The following is an 18,306-nucleotide window of genomic DNA, read 5'->3' as shown; positions in this document are numbered from 1 at the left end:
TAAATGAATGACTAATTACATATTTGGGCAGTAACACTTGGTGCAGCTGTTTTAAGGAAATTTCTCTGTTCAAATTATACAGTTCTTTGTGGAAAACCCCATCAGGGAAATGATTACCTCTCCGAGTTCCTGGGAACTTTTAGTCACACGTCACTCGGCATGTGTTGAATCGTCGTTTTCCTCTCTATGTCAGGGGTCAAATTAGTTTTTTCTATATTTACACTGGTCTAATAATGAACAGCATTACATTGACGGTCAGATGCTGCTAGCCTGCCAGAAAATATCGAGTTTTGTTGAGGAACAGTAACATGGAAAACATCTAAACTGTCCGTGATGAGGGAAGATATCAGTCAGAGGAAATCACACACACACCCATACATAGCTGCACATACCGTACACACACACACACACACACACACACACACACACACACACACACACACACACACACACACACAGCATGCAATGAGGGGGTGGAGACCAAAATGAAAGGAAAAGTAAGAAAAGTAAATCTCATAACAGGGGAAATGTTTGACTAGATAAGATAACTGTTCTGCTGCACTATACCTTTATAACAGCAGCTTCTTAGCTCAAAGCACCACAGCAGAGCCTTACAGACACACTAATGTTTTGTTATCGAACAGTTTTTCCTTTGAACAATGAGGCGAGCATCCGCATACACACTTTAAAATGTTTTTACACTCCGGATCATCATTTCTTTACTAAATTATTACGGAAATCTGACCGCAAACACAAATTGAAACCTACGTGATCCTCAGAATGAGGACTGAGAGAAGGACTGCACAAAACTGGTTGGTGGTGTTGAATGAATAGAATTGAAGGGCACACACACACACACACACACACACACACACACACACACACACAAACACAGACAGACACACACACACACACACACACATAGGTACACACAGACACAGACACATACACACAACACACACAAAGAAGCTGTAAAAAGAGCTTTGTGTTGTGTGTCCCATGCCACCAACTCTCTTGTTTTAAAAAAAACAAAAACCTCCAGCCAGAAAAAGAAAGTTTGAACTGAACAATGAAGCTGCTTTTAGCTTCTTTATGACTCCCAGGACTTTTCCACAACAACCATCTGTCAGAATTGATTACATGCAGGTTTATTTTCAAATAGAACTGAACATGTTTCATTTTATAGTACTCATCATAGCCCTTTGAGCTTTTATGAAGCAGAGTCTTTAACTTTCTGGGTGAAATATGCTTCATAAATATGAGTAAACAGACTGAAACACAATGTGGCAACACTAAGTTTTCCTCTGAAAAGTGTAAACCCTGACACTAACTCTGTTTCTGAGAAAATCTGTTCCCTAAATAAGCATTACAAACATGGTTACGCACATCAAACATGCGCAGAATCCCCTGAAATGTCTTGTGCTCTGTTCATCTCTCCACATGCCAACCATACAAACACCCCCCACACACAAATACTTAATCCTCCCAAATCCAGACAGGAAATGCCCTCGTCAGTAGAGCAGAATGCTTTTGACAGACCCCCTCTGCTCTCGTTCTCTCCCTGCTCTCTCCTCCCCCTCCGCTCAATGATATATGTGCCCTCCTCAGACTCCCATCTGGAAACAGTTAGCCTGTGAACGTTTGCACACAGCCAATAAAAACCCGCCTATTGCAAGTCCACTTTATCAGTAGTGGAGTGTAATTTAACCTCTCGCTATCAGAGGGGGGACATGAGACAAGATGTTTGCATTCACTTTCTGGAGCTGCTCTTTGCTGTGTGTGTGTGTGTGTGTGTGTGTGTGTGTGTGTGTGTTGGGGACAGTGAAAGACTTGCTTGGTGTCATGACTCACGGGATCCAGTTGAAAGTCTGGCTTAGTGTCACTGCTTAGTTTCTATGGAGAGCCGAACTTACCAGAAAATTATTTAATTTCTAAGAAACAATCTAATTTATCAGAGTCCCCGGATGACCCACGGATCTTAATTACATCCCGAGACTTTTTTTTTGTATCTAAATAACTCGTGGGGTTCACTGGGTGGAGATCGGCGACCATCTTTAATAACAAAAAGACAGAAAGAGCGTGCAGAGGGATGGAGAAACATCTTTTTAAAGAGAAACATCGATGTGGAGGAAGATGGACAGAGGAAGAGGTGACAAAAAAAACAACAGCTAATCTGTTGCTGTGACGACAGCAGGGAGGAAATTATACAAAAAACTAAGAGTATAATTTGTGCCAACACACACATTTGAATCTTGATAAGAGTGACTTTGGTAAAATATACAGTTTAAGAGGAGGTAATCCCTGATAAGAAAAAGATAAATCCAGATTTCACACTCCAAATTAAATGTCAAACCTCTTGACTGAAGTCAGTGACAGAGCAGTGATGAGGGACGCGTGCTTCTTACTGTTGCCGTGGATGTGGACGGCTCCTGCTCCCATGTTTTAATAGATCAATAAACATTTTACAAACTTCACATCTGGCTTTCCTGTTGTGTCAACGGATCTTTGAAGTTATCAATTCCTGCCAGCTTTTCCTTGTTAGCAGCTACAGGAACAAACATGTCTTGACTAGTGATTGTTCATGAGTGGGAAGGAGGATTAAACCACTTAGGAAACATACAGGAAATTAAACTGTGTCCAAAATACTTCATGGAAAATATTACATTTATATAAATGGAAACTAAAATCTCAAAACTCCATGATATTCCATGACTTGGCTAAAAAAAAAAAAAAAGAGATCAAATGCCATAATTTTCCATGGTACTCCAGAAATTCTGTGACCAGTGGGAATCCTGTAAATAAATATTTCAATGTTACGATAAAACTTACTGGAGGGTCATACTTGGTAACAGCGCAAATACTTTTTTTTTAGATGAAGTACCAATTTGGTCAGAATAAGCATTTATTATTCTGTTTTCTCCCCAAACTAAAACTAAATATCAGTTTTTCAGAAAGAAAAAAAACCCAAAACCTGACAAATACACAAACTATGGTGTAAAAACCTTGAATGCAATGAGGGAAATGATACCAATGACCACAGCATTGACAAATTGCGGCCTCTAGTGGTGCTTCAACTCTTCTGCAAAAAAGATAAAAAATAAGATTTAGTCGGTTCAAATATGACGATTACAAAAGGCCTCAAAACCATTTATTTTAAATTAAAAAAAACAACAACAACAAAGCAGTTCTCAACACACTGATGTCAAAACATTTGTTCACAAATCAACAAACTTCCTTTTTCTTTACCTGTTGCATCAATAAAAGACGTGCTGAGAAAAACGAGCAAAAACAGATTTTTTTTTTTTTTTTTTTTTTTTTCATGTTATTAAATTTCAACACCGACACAAAAACTTAAAACAAATAATTAAAAAAAAACTGCAAGCTGGCGATGTCACAATTACACAAACACAAACGTCTCTGCATGTTTAAAATGAAACTGAAAGAAAGAAAACGTTTGGGGATTTTGTGACATGAGGTCAGAGCACAGGCATCCATGACTTCTTTAACACAATAAAAGACAAAGTTTCCGAAGGTGCTGAATTCAGATCAGATTTTCACAGCATGGAGGTCGAATCTAGGCAGAACGAACCCTGAACGCTGACGCTGAAACCTCCTCGACCTCAAATGTAGCTGTGGCCGTCGGTCGTGTTCTGCTGTCAGAAAAAGCCTCGCAGAGAAAAGTCACAGTAAAATTGATTGTAGAACATTTTGGCTCTTTTTAAAAAAATAATTTTTGCAGTTAAAGCAGTCCTCCTGCTGAACAGTATCACAGTCTTCAGTGTTGATAAAGCGGAACAAAGAAGCCAGAGACGCTCAGAAAAGCACGAAAAGGAATCGTAAGGCACCTCCGTCTCCGTCTCCGTCTCCGTCTCCCTTCACTGTGCTGCAGTTATAGTGCAAAAAAAGCAGGCAGTGAACAACTTTCACGCACACATCTCATGACGTCAGGAGCTGGATTCAGACTTATCACATTTCAAGGAAGGTAGATTCTCCTCTCGTTCTTTTATTGCACATCATCTTTCTGCTGATGAGAAGTTTCAACATTTTTGATTAAACGAAGCTAAAGATAAAAGTGAAGTAGTGAGACCAAGACAAGCTTTTTGTTGGAAATCAGGGCAGCTCTGATGATTAAATGTCCGTACATTAAAGCAGCTACTGCAGCTCCGCACGCTAACACGCTTTAGTCTTTTTCAGGCCGGCAAAGCTTCTGATGGGGTTGATATGAACACACACACTTGACCTCGCTCACTCCTGAACACCTCCACTTTCACTTCTGACTCAGCTCGAGTTGGCTCTGTACTCCTGAACGTGAGCTATGAAATGAAACAGAGGATGGGAGCTTTCAAATTTGACGGCGTCGAGAGTCCCCGAGGAGCGCTCCGCCTCACAGACGTCAAACACGTGTTGGGAATGGTGACGTCCGGTGGTTTAACTTCTGGACAGGCGTCCTCCGAGGACACGTTCAACCAGAGAGCAAAGTGAAGCACGCCTCTTTAAAAAGGTGAACATCAGCAAGGAAGTCTCACAATTACCTGACATCTCCCTGTGACATCCAGTGTTGTGGAGTAAAGAGCCAAAACAAGGAACCGCGTTGCCGTCCTGATACTTGCTTCAACAGCAAATTCAATTGAACTCAATACGTCCAGCTGATGGTGAAGTTGCGACTGAGGTTGAGACCGAGATCTGCAACCGTCAACACCTGCGGAGGAAACGGAAAACGAAGGTCAGCGTAGCGGAGAGAACGTCTTCGGTCGGGTTCGGTCGGCTCTCGCTCATCCTTCAGACTCCACCAGGACCGTCTCTGTTGCAGTGGTGGAACGTAGTCGCTCTACTCATCCAGTGCATTTTCATTTTCTGCATTTCCATTTTATATGACTTTTTTTTTTTTTTACTTCTTCTCCACAACACGGGGAGATATTGTAACTTTTTATTCCAAAACATTTATTACATTGCGACACAGTAGTTAATGCTTGTCAGATTTTGATTCAACGTGAACCAGAATTACAGCGCGGCAGTTGTGCACCTCCGCCGTCCAGTCAAGTTGCAGTTCAAGCATTAACCTACAGTGACGTCGCCCATTGGTTTGTGAACGGCTGGGAGGAGCTAGCGGCGGATCTGACTCGATCTGATTGGAAACCCGACGATACTACGTCCCGCCCTCCGATAGCAGAAACCTGACTGCACCTCGGGCCTGTCAATCAAACAGACACGCCCCCAAAAACACGGCCTTTTGAAGCTTATTATATAATTAAAGACGCGATTATTTTCAGATGGTCCACCAGAAAACTAATGAGAAGGAGCGGCCTTAGCCGGCAAAACCACCACAACTTGTGGAAAAAAAAAAAATGGATTGAGTTCGTGTTTCAAGAGAGAAGTTGAAGGGAGTCTATGGAGCCGCAGGCTTTTTGGAGCCGGCCTCTAGTGGCCCTCGGTGGTACTGTAGCTCAACGCATCGGCCTCATTTGTCAGACCCGGAAGCTACGTCCACTTTTATATAAAGTCTATGGTCTCCATCCATGTCTGTTCACACTCATATAATATATGCTGTGAGGACTTTGAGGGGGACTCTGCGGATATAAAGTGATATCACTTCATTATTTTGTCCTGTTTGACGTGTGTCCGTTCCGAGCAGGTTGAGGTTTTGTAAAGTGCTGCGGTGTGTGTTGGTCAGCTGCGCTGGAGTTCGGTGCTCCACTAACGTCAGTCTGTTGGTGACCGAGGACAAAGTTTTCACAGAATACGTCACCTTTTCTGAATTTGTGAATCGATTCAGGAAATAGAAGAATCGTGATTATTCGATTTTTTTTTTTTTTTTTTTTTTCCACCCACAACTAGAAACAAGCGCAGCGACCATTTTCCCTCACGCCTCCTGACCTCACCTGGTTGTCTCTGTAGGTGAATACTGCATCCAGGGAGTTCACCACCACTCTGCTCGGTTTCTCCTTTACGCCGTAGAAGGAGGCCGACTCCACAGTGATGTACGTCGCCTCGACGTTGGGATGGAGCACCTGGGATGTCATCACGTTCTACAGAATAAGACGGTGAATGTCAGTCATGCTTACAGACCTTGAAATCATAATTCCCCTCTGCGGTACGTCCGTGTTTGTTTCGTTACTTTTCTCACTTCTGGAGGCCCGACATACACTGAAGGTTTCACTTTTCTACAACACCCGGCTGGAAGTCGCAAACTATTTGTGACATTACAGAATCCTGCGTGCACGTCTATGTCTTAACCTCAGTTTATCTTCTCAGTATGTCTTCATCTCCACATATAACTCACAGCTGAATCAAACTAATTCAGACGCAGTTTGTGCTGGTTATCAACGGGCATTATGGGAAATGTGGATAATCCCGGGAACCTTAGCGACGCTGAAGATGATGTAGGTGTACTGGTCGGTCTCGAAGGTGTCGATGCTCTCGCCGTCGTCCCAGAACAGATCCCCGGTCGCTGAGCCGTCGTCAGACAGCGCTGAGACCAGATGGAGAGGCTGCCCGCTGCTCACCCACAGGGTCAGGTTGGGAGTCTGTTCACATACACAGGGAGGAAGTAGCATCATGAGCTCCTGATTGGAAGGTGTGCACGGGTCCGATCTGCATGCGAGATCAGATAATGCTTTTTAGGCTTCATTCAGTTCACCAACTGGTGGCACAGACTCGGGGTGGATCAGGTTGTGCTGTGATTGGTTGGTTTCTAAGAACGTGGTTCATGCTACACTGTGAGAGTCCGGTCCCAAGTTTCTTATGGAATTTTGATGCAGGATCTTCAGTCGTTCATCCGTCAGTGAACTTTGTCTTCCAACTCAATCTGCGACCGGCGTTTTGGAACAACACTTAAAAGATTTCTCATCTGGCAGCTTTTGTCTGTAGAAGCCCTGAATCATACATCAGGGAAAAAAAAAAAAAAAAAAAAGCAAAATCGTAAATCTGACTGAGAATCCCATTTACCTGTGTTGGTATAATGGAGCCTTCACGCAGATGCAGGTTGATCTTATCCAGAGGTGCTTGGAGTCGGAGCTCCTCCCCCTTACTGCGCACAGAGTCACCCTGAGAGGACAGGAACACACAAGAGGATGCGTAAGTATCCTGTTGGAGGTACTTTGTCTTCATTTCATCAAACACGGTTTAATCTTAGTCTCACCGTGTAGTAGTCATACCACAGGCCCTCCGGAAAGTAACCAATCACAAAGTCCACTCCAGGATCCAACACCGGTGTCACTAACAAACTCTTCCCCCACAGGAACTGTTTATCAATCCCGTAGGTTTTTATATCTTGCGGGAACCTTTTTAAGTGCACAGAAGATAAGAGTTAATCCACCAAGATATCAAATCAAAACATTAAATTATGTCCATGTATAAGAAAGCATAAAAAACTAAAATTACAAAACTGTGTTGTTTGAGCTCTACTTACTCAAACATAATCGGTCGTGCAACAGTGTGTCCGTGCACGTGTGCGTTGTGAAAGAGAGTGTAGAGGACGGGGAAGAGGGAATAACGCAGCAGCAGAGCTTGTTTCATGGCTGTGCGGGCCAGCGGGCTGAAAGCCGTCGGGTCTTGAGGCTGGAAGAACAACATACAAGGTAACTTAAAGTGAAGGAAACAAAAAACAGAGACTTTAAAGTCCACAGAAACATGAACAGATTATTTTGTTATTAAAAAGAACAGAACAAGGATTTTTTTTTTTTTTTTTTGGGGGGGGGGGGGGGGGGGTTAAATATCAGAAAGACTCCTTTTTTGTCTCAGCAGCCAGCTGGAGGGGCGTGTCGGTGTCGGAGTTTGATTGACAGCAGCTGGCTTGCTTGCTTCCAGTGTCGGTGTTAATCCACAGAGTAGCTCCATCAGACAGACAGTTTGTTGTGAGACTGAAGAGTAACGATCACATCAGCATCAAAACTGACCCAAGTTACATCTGTAGGTGGATTTACATGCTGTTTAATGTTCATGTTTGTTTGGTGGCTCGTTGAAATAGCTACGGTGTGGGACATGACGCGTGTTCATGTTTTTAAGTCTGATAAAAAGGAGACTTCACTAAGAGGGCTGTCACTCAGAGTCTGTGGCTCTCATTGAGTAGCAGGCTGCTTTCTGGCTCAGTATTACCTCCGATAGTACAATGATTTTACTGCTTTATGCGACATTTGAATTCCTATCTGTCTCCACTAGTCTGTCAAATGAATGCAAAAGTAGTAGAGGGCATCATAAAACCCAAACCACGTCGAGTTTCTCCCTTTCCCCAAAGCAGGAGTGATTCACACAGCAGATCTGTCTGCCGAAGAAGACCAGGCCGTGCTGTCTAATTTCAGTTGGACGCTCACCTTCATGTCGATGGAGTTGTGGTTTCGTGTGAAGGGATAGAAAGCTCCCAGCTGCGTCCAGCGGACACACAGCTCCTCCTGAGGCTCCTCACTGAAGCCACAGATATCTGCTCCCACCAGCGGGATGCCCAGAAGGTTAAAGGTCAACATACCTGAGGGAAAGAAAAAAATAATAATCTGAGAAATAAAACCAATGTCAAACTATTAAATGGACCATTTCATACGCAGCTTTCTCAAATCTAAAATGAGACATATTTATCCTTCAAATAAGCCGTTTTACAACAAAATAAATGTGTCAGAATACCAGCGTGAATGTCTGTCGACTAGCTGAAGCGCCAACCTGCTATAGAAGTGTAAAGGTCTTTCCACAGACTCCTGTTGTCTCCCAGCCAGTGACCGGAGTACATCCCCTGACTGGGGAAGGTGGAGCGAGAGATCACGAAAGGTCTCTTTGCCACGATCCTCTTCAGAGCGCTGGACATGAGGACGGAGCGGAATAAGGAAGAGGGACACCAAACTGTCAGTAATGTAACAAAATGTCTTTCAGTGTTTTCAGGATTTTGCCTCCCTGGTGTATCTGTGTGTGTGTTTTACGTATCCGGACCTTGCAGAAGCTTTAGCTTCCATGAGTCCGTAGAGACTGTGCATGTTATAATGTATGGACTGCTTCTGCTGTGCAGTGGCACACACAGTTTTGGCTCTCAGCAAACCTCCCAGTATGCCTGAAAGGAAAAGGCACAGTGTTACATTTTGACAGTCATGTGTGTGTATTGTAGTCGTGTGATTTGTGTGTTGAGCTCTGCGTCTCCCACCTGGAGTGTAAGGAGGATTTTCGAGACTGTTTGATGGACAGCCATTGGTCGATCCATCCAGGAAGTTTGACGGCTCGTTCATGTCCTAAAAATCAAATGAGACAATGTCAGGGAGGAGATGTGATGAAATGCTTTAAATGAAGAGTTCCAGTAGTGTTTTTCATATTCACACACTTACGATCCATAATCCATCAAAGGGCACTTTCTCATGAAACCTCTGTAGGTTGTCGTACCACCATTCATGTGTCACTTCATCAGAGAAGTCAGGATATGCGGTCAGACCGGGCCACACCTGGAAGAAGACATCAGGATATTGATTTCATTTATTTCCACCTGAGGCACTGGGGCTGCTGTTGTCACGTATCATCTCATTAGATGTGAAAACGAGCGCAGGTTCAGCTGAAAAGCAGCTCCGCTGTAGCTAAACCACGGCTGTGATCCAAATGCAGCACTTGTGCACTAACACATTTTGAGTGAATAATTGCGTTCTCACTGTAAAGTACAGAAACATGCAGCGCCCGACAAATACCAGCATGATACACTCAAAACAGTCCAAAAAAAAGAAGTGTGAAACGTTGGACACTTTTCAGCCTAAACGGTCGCCATCTCTGCTCCACAGAGGAAGAGGAGGGACCACTGACGTAAAGAAGTTTCAAATGAAGCCGTCTAAGGAAGCTGCAGCTGTTTCCTGAACACCACACAAAAGTGTTTGTTTTTCACTATTACTGCTTGACAAAAGCCATCGGTGAATTTATTTTGGCGTTTTAAACGACTTTGACCGAGACACGACTCACCTTCCCGATGAGTGTTTTCCCCTCCGCGTCTTTAATAAAAACTCCTCTCCTCAGTCCTTCATCGAAAGGCCAGTAGGAGCCTTCAGGCTGTGTGCTGCTGATACCCGGGTCCTGCAGGTGGAGAAACAGCGGTCATACGCGCACCAAATCAAACACACCACTCCGTCACAGCAAGTGCAAACTTGTGCGTACCAGGATCATGACGTATCGCTGGTCATGGGCATGCAGATCTCTGACCAGGTCAGGCAGTGTGCCAAACTTTTTAGGATCAAAAGTGAAGTCCATGAATTGGTCCATGTAGTCGATGTCGTTCCACTGGACATCCTGCAGTCAGACGCACAATCAGATCAAGCAGGTGCCAACTTGTGCTGAGCAGCCAAACTTTGTACAAACCCACAAAAAAAAAAAAAAAATGAGTAGCAGCGAAAACTTCAGTCTGAATGTTGGTGAAATTTATATAAAATGTCGCATTTAATATTTGCATTTAATGATACGCTCCTAAAAAAAATAAATTTGCCATCCTGAAGTAGAAAGAGCAAACATATAAATCAGTAGACAAACCTGGCACTCAATAAAAAGCTTGTTTAAATATTTATTGCGGTGCAATCGTAGCTTCCCACTGGATGTCTGCTTTTTCATCTCTTTGTAAAACTTGCAGTATGTTTATTGATCATCATTTAACTAGTTTTACATCGGTTTTTCAGTTTGTTGTTCTAGTTTTTTTTATTTGTTTTTATCATATACACTCTCTGTTGTTATTCATTATATTGATTTCATCTTCTCCTGTCTCTAAAGCACTTTAATAAAGATTACCATGACACTACTTAATTAAATTACAAAAAAAAACACAAACGACAGTAAACACTGACAAAAATTACCTGAGGTATCCTATAATTCCTCAGGCTCTTGACAACCTCCCAGGTAGAATTACTAGTGTTGTAGCCCCAGCGACAGAGATGGTATCCTAGCGCCCAGTAGATGGGCATCGCTGGGTATCCTGTGACAGGAGGAGAAATGAATGAAGGAAGAAGTGCGAGAGTGAAAGCAACTTGTCGTCGAGAAGAAAAATGAAGGAACTCGGGGTGTCAGAGGGAAACGGTCAGTAGAGCATTTGGACTTCTTTTACTCAGTTTCTGTGAAACTCCTGTACCTGATCACAGACTTTAAAAAGTTGTGGATCTTTTTTTCTTGTGCTGGTGGTGTCAAGTCACTGTAACAACGGGATATTGATACTCTTCACCGTGGCTTCCTCAAACCAACTGAAACATGGATCTATGCGTGTATCAGTTTAAGGCAGGTCTGAGTCATCTCATGGTATTACCAGTCACAGACATGCAGCTACAGTTCAGTACACGACATGTCCACGTATCGTAGCACACTCCTACTGACCTATAACTTCCACATACTGTTCAATCACTGAGCCGGGATCAGGACCGAGGAAAACATAGAAGTCAAGGATTCCACCAATGGTCCGCCAGGTGAGGGCTGGGGCGGGCTGGAGGACCACATCTGGAAGAACAGGAAAACCAGTGATGAAACTTTCACACAGAGAAAACAAAGAACAGAGTTGAAAGAAAAGAAATGCAGTAAGTGTTCACAAATAACTAAGAATAAGATGCACATTTGCGTAAATCAGTTAAAATAAACAGCTGATTATTCCTGCTTTTCAAGTAAAATTTCATTTAAGGTCTAATAGAGGGAAATAGACAATTTAACATTTAAATTAGCAACACTTAATATAGTCGTTAACGTAGGTGTAGAGCTGCTGAAGCGCACTGGAACCAAGTGAGGACATAAAATGATTTTGGTTGAAATGCATTTACATTTTTTAAGTGCTTTTTGAGTGCTTTTCTAAAGCAAGAAATCCAATAAAAACAAAAGGAATGGTCAAAAGTTGTCACATTAACATTTAAGGGGAATTGGTTGATTAATAATATCAACTAAAAGCCTCGTTTCAATCTGTTTGGGCTGTTAAAGTATTCATAACATAACAAACTCCACATTTCCTCCGCTGTTTCAAATGAAAAGCTCTGAAGCTTTTCAGCAGACGGAAACAGTTGTGAAACAGTTGCAAAAAAGCATTGTGAAATGTTTGAACTACATTATTGACTATTGTATGCAAGCTTGCCGCCACAGTGGATACACAACCTCAGAAACAAGCCACAATTTAACAATGTACCACACCTCTGGTCATTAGGAAACATAATATGACATCTGTAGTACATGAAATAGATGTTCAAACAACACTGGGAAGTTATTGTGGTTTTACGAGTACAGATTTATCACGGAAATGTCCACGTGGAACTTCTCCTTTTTTACGTATTTGCTTAATTCTGTCAGCTGCTGTCATCTGAACAGTTGGGAAAGCTTTCAAATATGAGCATCAGCTATTTTGTTCAATCTCAATTACAGCACTAGTGTGTGCGTGTTACTGCACGCAGTCCAAGTTGAAGTGGAAGTATCATGGCGTCAAGCGGACTGACCCATTGCATTGCTGTTCAGCAGAAAGAAGCCGTGTGCGTTGCCTCCGTCCTCCATCGCCAGGTAAAATGGATGAGCACCGTACAGGTTTGTATGTTCCTACAATGTAGAGGGACACAAGGAAATTACAATTTTATCTTGTGGATTTTACTTGCACAAAAGTAAACACACGCAGTCAAGTCATAATCATGAGAAACCACAAACTGAGTGTTCTTTTTTCACTGAATACATTTAGACCCGTCACGGCAATAAATGATTTTGCGTTTCCACCCGTCATCTGAAATATAACTGTTTTATGTCCGCTCAACATTACTTTATATGAATTGTGTGTATTTCATAAATTCTACTCTGCACCCTAGTAGCCTTCCTTAACAGCTAATTTAACACATGACCAAGTCACAAGTAGAGACAGGACATGATTTTCAAAATTTTCAAAATTTAAAAAAAATCATGGAAAAAAGATAGAGCATCTTGTCTTAAAAATAAATATATATATTTTGCCTTGTTTTTATCTGTGCCTGGTAGTAATGTGTTACTACTGACAGAAGGTGGCAGTAATGCACCTTAAAGCCGTTTTCCGACTGCCAGTAAGCAACAAAAGGAGAACAACACGTTGCCATCAGTCTTCAGAAAAACATGTGTGGCGCTGTGAGATTAGATGCTACAAACAGGAGACAGCTGATGAAAAAATAAATGAAAAAAAAGAACGAGATCCGGTGGGCCTCTAAATAATAGTAAAAATTCTTAGTCACAACAGTTGAAAATTTGCCTTTTGGCTTTCATTGGCACAATAACAGTGACATTGATTCATGTGCCTTGTGCCAGAAAAACAAACAAATACCAACGTGTCCTCTAAGTGGAATGACACCAGCATTGATGTCATGACAAGTTAAGACATTTCTGTAGAAAAGGTCTGTTGTGGATGAGGTCACGTTGTCATGGTTTGCTGGGAAAATACCGATGGTATCGTTAATAGTGCCAATAAACACCTGTGCTTTTTCTTCCACAAGTCAAATGTCTGCAGTAATTTACATTTATAACATTTTATTTATTTTTCAACACAATTTTTTTTTTTTTTTTTTTTTTTTTTTTTAAATACATCAGTGAACTTGTTTTCTTCAAACTCGCAGCCCAAAGTAACAAACAAAAGTATCAATTGCATTTCCAGTGACTATAAACAGAACAATGACGAGTGCCTTTACCATCGGGGGCACATCTCTGGCCCACATGGTGAGTGTCCTCCAGTGGACGTCATGCAGGAAGGTGGAGCGGTGCTCACCCAGCCCGTAAATGAACTGACTGGGGAGGGACGTGGACAACTGGAGGAACTGATCGGCATAGAAGAGAGGAGCCACACTGGTGTTCAGACTGACAGGAGACAGAAAAGTATGAATTGGTTTTACAACTGAATGCAGTTTAAAAACGCTCGACTACACAATATGAGCAGTTGTGATTCTTCACCTTAAACCAAACTACAAGATTTTAGCTGTGACTTTCCTGTCCCAGTCAAACACCTTGGACACTACATCTCGTCAGTGCTCAGTTCTGTAGTATGAGCACCAAAATGTAAATGTCAAATTCACAAGTGTGTGTGATGCCAGTGGTTGAATGTGATTGTGATGTGTGGATTTCTGAAGTCTGAGCTTGGCATTATCTGATCAAATGTTTGCTCCTGAAGTCAGACTTACAGCACGGCTCCTGTAGAGCTCCTCTTCACGACGAGACCAAACGGCTGCTTTGAAAGCTCTACGGTGTAGTCGGGGCTCTCTGCCTTCTTGGTGGCGGTGGGGACAGAGATCGGCACCTCAAACCGTGAACTTGAAGGGTCAGTTATCTAGATTGAGAACAGTTTGTGGTTAAATTACAGCACTGCACAGTTTAATTGTACATCGTGTGTAAAATGACAATATAGAACGTGAATTCATTATTTGGTTGAGTCAAAAGATTGGTCCAGATATTGTTGGACTCGGAAACCTTAGTGCACAAAAGCAGTGTTGGGTAATAACTAGTTTCACGTAATGATCAGAAGGTTGCAGCTCCAGAGACACGGATATCTGCAACTGTGCTTAGGAATGATCAGCTGATTGCAATCCCACAGCTGATGGATCCTCCGACTCTTTAAACCTCGTGATAACAGTCAACACCCACAGGATGCTGTGATCAAATGAATGAGGATCTGAAAATGAAAACAACTTCCAGGTGGCAGTTTCCACCGTCCGAAAAGTCATTAAGAAATGACAGTTAAAGGGAACCGTGGAAGTCAAGAGAAAATGTTGATCGGTAGCTAAACTTTCAGACAACACTTTATGTCTGTTCGGCAAAACCTCCATATGCTCTCAAAGAAAGGCTTCTTTGACTCAGGAGTGACGGTGCACCGCTCCACCGTACAGCCCTGACGCTCTCATAGGGTCCACGCGAAAAAGTCATCTGAAGGAAACATCATCTGCAACCTCATCGTAAAAGTTAATGTCTCAAGTAAATAAAGCAAAAAAAACAAAAAACAAAAAAACGGTTGTTTGGAGAAAAAAAATAAAAAAAGCAGTTTTCAATAAAAAGCCAACTGTTGGATAATTTAGGAAAGGACACATTCTGCTTTGGGGTCTTGTGCTCATTGGCACTGGAAAGTTGAAACACTGCACTAAATACCAGAAACATCTGGATGAGACGTTGTGCAGTCAGTCAAACAAAATGAATCTGACAGGAAGTCGTCTTCTACAACAGGACAATAATCTAAAGGGGACTTTGACATGCAGCAACAACCACCTCAAAAACCCCTCAAAGTCCACTAACCTGAACATCACTGAAGGCAGATCTGCCCAAACATATGCATGTGACTGTGTGGCTTATTATCCAGTATGTATAAATAAGTGATCATGCGAGTACTTACCCTGACACGGAGCCGTGTGTCTGTCTCATGACGGATCTCCACCTCTACAGTGAGGATGTCTCCAGGGTAATAAGTCTTCACATCCTTGACGAGCGTCCCTTTCTGTCCCAGCAACGTGTCATTCAGTGACACGAGTGAGTACGAAGGGAAATCCGGAGGATAGAAACACCAGGGGATCCCATTTTGTCCCGGTGGGCGGGCGGCAGCAGGGATAAAACAGCAGTTCCTTGCCTCACACAACTCTCGAGTCACAACCACCCCTCTTTCAGGGAAGCAATCGAACCTCCACGCCTCTGGAATCAAACTGCAGCCGTCACGGTGGGAAGCAGCTGCGGTGCCATTCGCTCGTGTTTGCACTATGGAGTCCCGCGCTGGTCCCGGGACCGGCGGCGGCGGTCGGTGGGGGTCTTGGTCGGCGGGGCCGTGCAGCCAGAACATGGTGCCCAGTAGCCAGCCTCCACAGAGAAGCAGCAGCAGGCAGCCGATCACCAGGAGACCTGTGGTGATGGAGCAGGGCGGCCGGCGTGGAAGCAAGGAGGCCTCCTCTGGATCCGGCCCCTTGATACACAGCAAATACATCAAAGTAGAAACAAGTGATAGTAAACATGTAGTTTAATGTCATGGCACAGCAATATGAAGAGGTTTACTTCTTAAACTAAAATTAAAAAGGCATCAATATGCTGATAATTTCCACTTCGGGTGAACATCAAAGCAACGGTGACGGAATTTATTTCACCTTTTTCCAATTTGAGCAACTTCGTAACTATTTAAATTAACTATCAAACCAGGAAAGCATCACTGAGGAAATTTCTTGGGTCTCTGAGGTGAAGCGACATCAGTGAGTTACAGACCAACTCTCACGTCTACATAGGAAGGTTGTTTTCAATGGTTGGTTCATAGTCCACCTGTTGTTTTTTTATCATGGTGGAAAAAAAGTATGATATGTTTCTTAAAAAGTTTCTCTGCAGTTTTAAATCTAACTGCAGAGGGTCACAGGCAGAGAGAGCAGTGAGCTACACATGAACGGATAGAAACTCACTGGAACTTCATCTGGAAGAGGACGAGGCTCTTCGGACAAAACTGCACTGGAAAACTGAACGTCTTCAGGGTTGAGCCGCTTGTATGACACCATGGCGATAATGGTGGTGAAACACTGCGATAAGAGACAGCAGGACAAAGTTCAGTGCAGCAACACGTCCTCTGCTGATTAGAGATGGAAGAAGAAGAAGAAGAAGTGTACACATCAGTGAGGTGAAAATCATAGCTTCTCTTATTTAGCAGAAAAAGGAGTAAGAGGAAATAAAAGGAGACAATAATTTTAATTCAATGAGTCCAAATTCTTTGGGATCATTCGAGTCAACATTTATGGACACATTAAGCCCCAAAAAAACAACTATCACAGATGTGACGTCACACCAACATGCATCGTCGCAGTACTTTACAGATGTGACGTCACACCAACATGCATCGTCGCAGTACGTTCACAGATGTGACGTCACACTAACATACGTCATCGCAGTACGTTCACAGATGTGACGTCACACCAACATACATCATCGCAGTACGTTCACAGATGTGACGTCACACCAACATGCATCGTCGCAGTACGTTCACAGATGTGACGTCACACCAACATGCATCGTCGCAGTACGTTCACAGATGTGACGTCACACCAACATGCGTCATCGCAGTACGTTCACAGATGTGACGTCACACCAACATGCATCGTCGCAGTACGTTCACAGATGTGACGTCACACCAACATACGTCATCGCAGTACGTTCACAGATGTGACGTCACACCAACATACGTCATCGCAGTACGTTCACAGATGTGACGTCACACCAACATGCATCGTCGCAGTACGTTCACAGATGTGACGTCACACCAACATGCATCGTCGCAGTACGTTCACAGATGTGACGTCACACCAACATACGTCATCGCAGTACGTTCACAGATGTGACGTCACACCAACATGCATCGTCGCAGTACGTTCACAGATGTGACGTCACACCAACATGCGTCATCGCAGTGTGTTTGTCGACCATAACGACACACGTTATCTTTAATTGCAGCATTTATCTTGAGGTCACACGCGGGTGTGACTATCTTACTATCTGCAGTTACATCCCTCTGAATAAAACGTCGCTCTGACCGAGGGTACGTTTATAATCACGGTATCGTTAAAGCCCAGGTATTATGAGCGTCCTCACTCGTAAGACATTTTGTCCAAAGCGACGGTGTTGCTACGGAGCCACAGGGCTAGCTAAAGTTAGCCACTTAGTGAGCTAACTTCAGCTGCCACCGAGTAGAAAAAAAACAAACACGTAAATGTCAAAGTTCAACCAGGACACGTGAATGAAACCCTGTTTTCAGGACTGGCTGGCTTCACTCGGGTAACTGCGGCAAAGAGAAAACACTCAACGAGCCGCATTAGACGGAGCGGGACGTTAATGCGGAACATGCAGCGTATATTCGCGTTAGCTTCCTTTAACAGTGTTTCACACACGTCTGTGTCGGTAGTTAACGGGAGTTCCCGGTCACCGACGGGACCGGGAACTTCAGCGGTGCTTACCCGGATATCCTTTGAGCTTTCCGTTGAAATGCAGCCCACACGGCAAACTTTTCCTTGAAGTAAACGTCACGTAACGCTGACCACCTCGACCGCCTGCATGGTCACCGTGTTTATTCCCACGTCGCGTTCAGGACACCTCGTAATTTCTAGACCTCCCGGTCGAGGAGCCCTCCGACAACCTCACGTCGGATTTACGAATGATTAACGACCGCGTGTGTTAATGTCAACCACCTCAAGCTCACTTATACAGCGATGACTAAGTTATGATCGGGTCGAGAGGTCTGGGTTTAAAAACGACAAATGTCGGGAGTGTGTTTTCTTTCAAGGGTGCTGCCTTCAGGAGCAGCTGGGAATCCTGTAACTCTGATCAGTTCGGCTGGCAGCGGGTATGTCACTGCGGGGAAGTGTAAGATTAGAGATAAAGGAAAATGTCGAATAATATCAG

At 43.3% G+C, this 18,306-nt stretch overlaps 1 protein-coding gene across 5 annotated transcripts; it reads right to left on the bottom strand.

Moving 5' to 3' along the window:
- Positions 1–3,120: 3,120 nt before the first annotated feature.
- gaa2 (alpha glucosidase 2) lies at positions 3,121–18,058 on the bottom strand. 5 transcript variants are annotated; one of them, XR_011179133.1, is made up of 22 exons: positions 17,862–18,058; positions 16,323–16,486; positions 15,284–15,841; positions 14,085–14,230; positions 13,599–13,764; positions 12,399–12,495; positions 11,305–11,424; positions 10,794–10,912; positions 10,108–10,239; positions 9,916–10,026; positions 9,300–9,413; positions 9,122–9,206; positions 8,914–9,031; positions 8,650–8,783; positions 8,310–8,461; positions 7,409–7,557; positions 7,139–7,280; positions 6,946–7,044; positions 6,360–6,524; positions 5,880–6,026; positions 4,533–4,699; positions 3,121–3,883 (listed from the first exon to the last, which is right to left on the bottom strand). XR_011179133.1 is itself a non-coding variant. In XM_069167346.1 (21 exons), the coding sequence occupies exons 2-21, from the start codon at positions 16,413–16,415 to the stop codon at positions 4,634–4,636; spliced, it is 2,913 nt and encodes a 970-aa protein (XP_069023447.1). In that variant the 5' UTR covers positions 16,416–16,486; positions 17,862–18,058; the 3' UTR covers positions 3,121–4,633. The 5 variants fall into 5 exon arrangements, 4 of the variants coding, with proteins under 4 accessions (XP_069023447.1, XP_069023449.1, XP_069023450.1 ...); XM_069167346.1 differs by having other exon boundaries at positions 3,121–4,699; XM_069167348.1 differs by having other exon boundaries at positions 3,121–4,699; positions 16,323–16,483.
- Positions 18,059–18,306: the final 248 nt, after the last annotated feature.

The sequence above is a fragment of the Embiotoca jacksoni genome, unplaced genomic scaffold (assembly GCF_022577435.1).
Source record: "Embiotoca jacksoni isolate LCO1_2020_lvr unplaced genomic scaffold, fEmbJac1.0.p SCAF_4, whole genome shotgun sequence".
In the NCBI taxonomy this organism is placed as follows: Eukaryota; Metazoa; Chordata; class Actinopteri; family Embiotocidae; genus Embiotoca; species Embiotoca jacksoni.
The sequence above is the reverse complement of the archived record's forward strand: the minus strand, read 5'-3'. Positions and strand labels throughout refer to the sequence as shown.

Excerpts from the sequence above, each read along its gene's own strand:
- gaa2 (XM_069167346.1), bottom strand. The coding sequence starts at position 16,415 with ATGGTGTCATACAAGCGGCTCAACCCTGAAGACGTTCAGTTTTCCAGT. Across the intron at positions 14,231-15,283 it reads ACACACGGCTCCGTGTCAGG|ATAACTGACCCTTCAAGTTC; the intron begins GTAAGTACTCGC and ends TTCTCAATCTAG. Across the intron at positions 10,240-10,793 it reads GGAATTATAGGATACCTCAG|GATGTCCAGTGGAACGACAT; the intron begins GTAATTTTTGTC and ends GTCTGACTGCAG.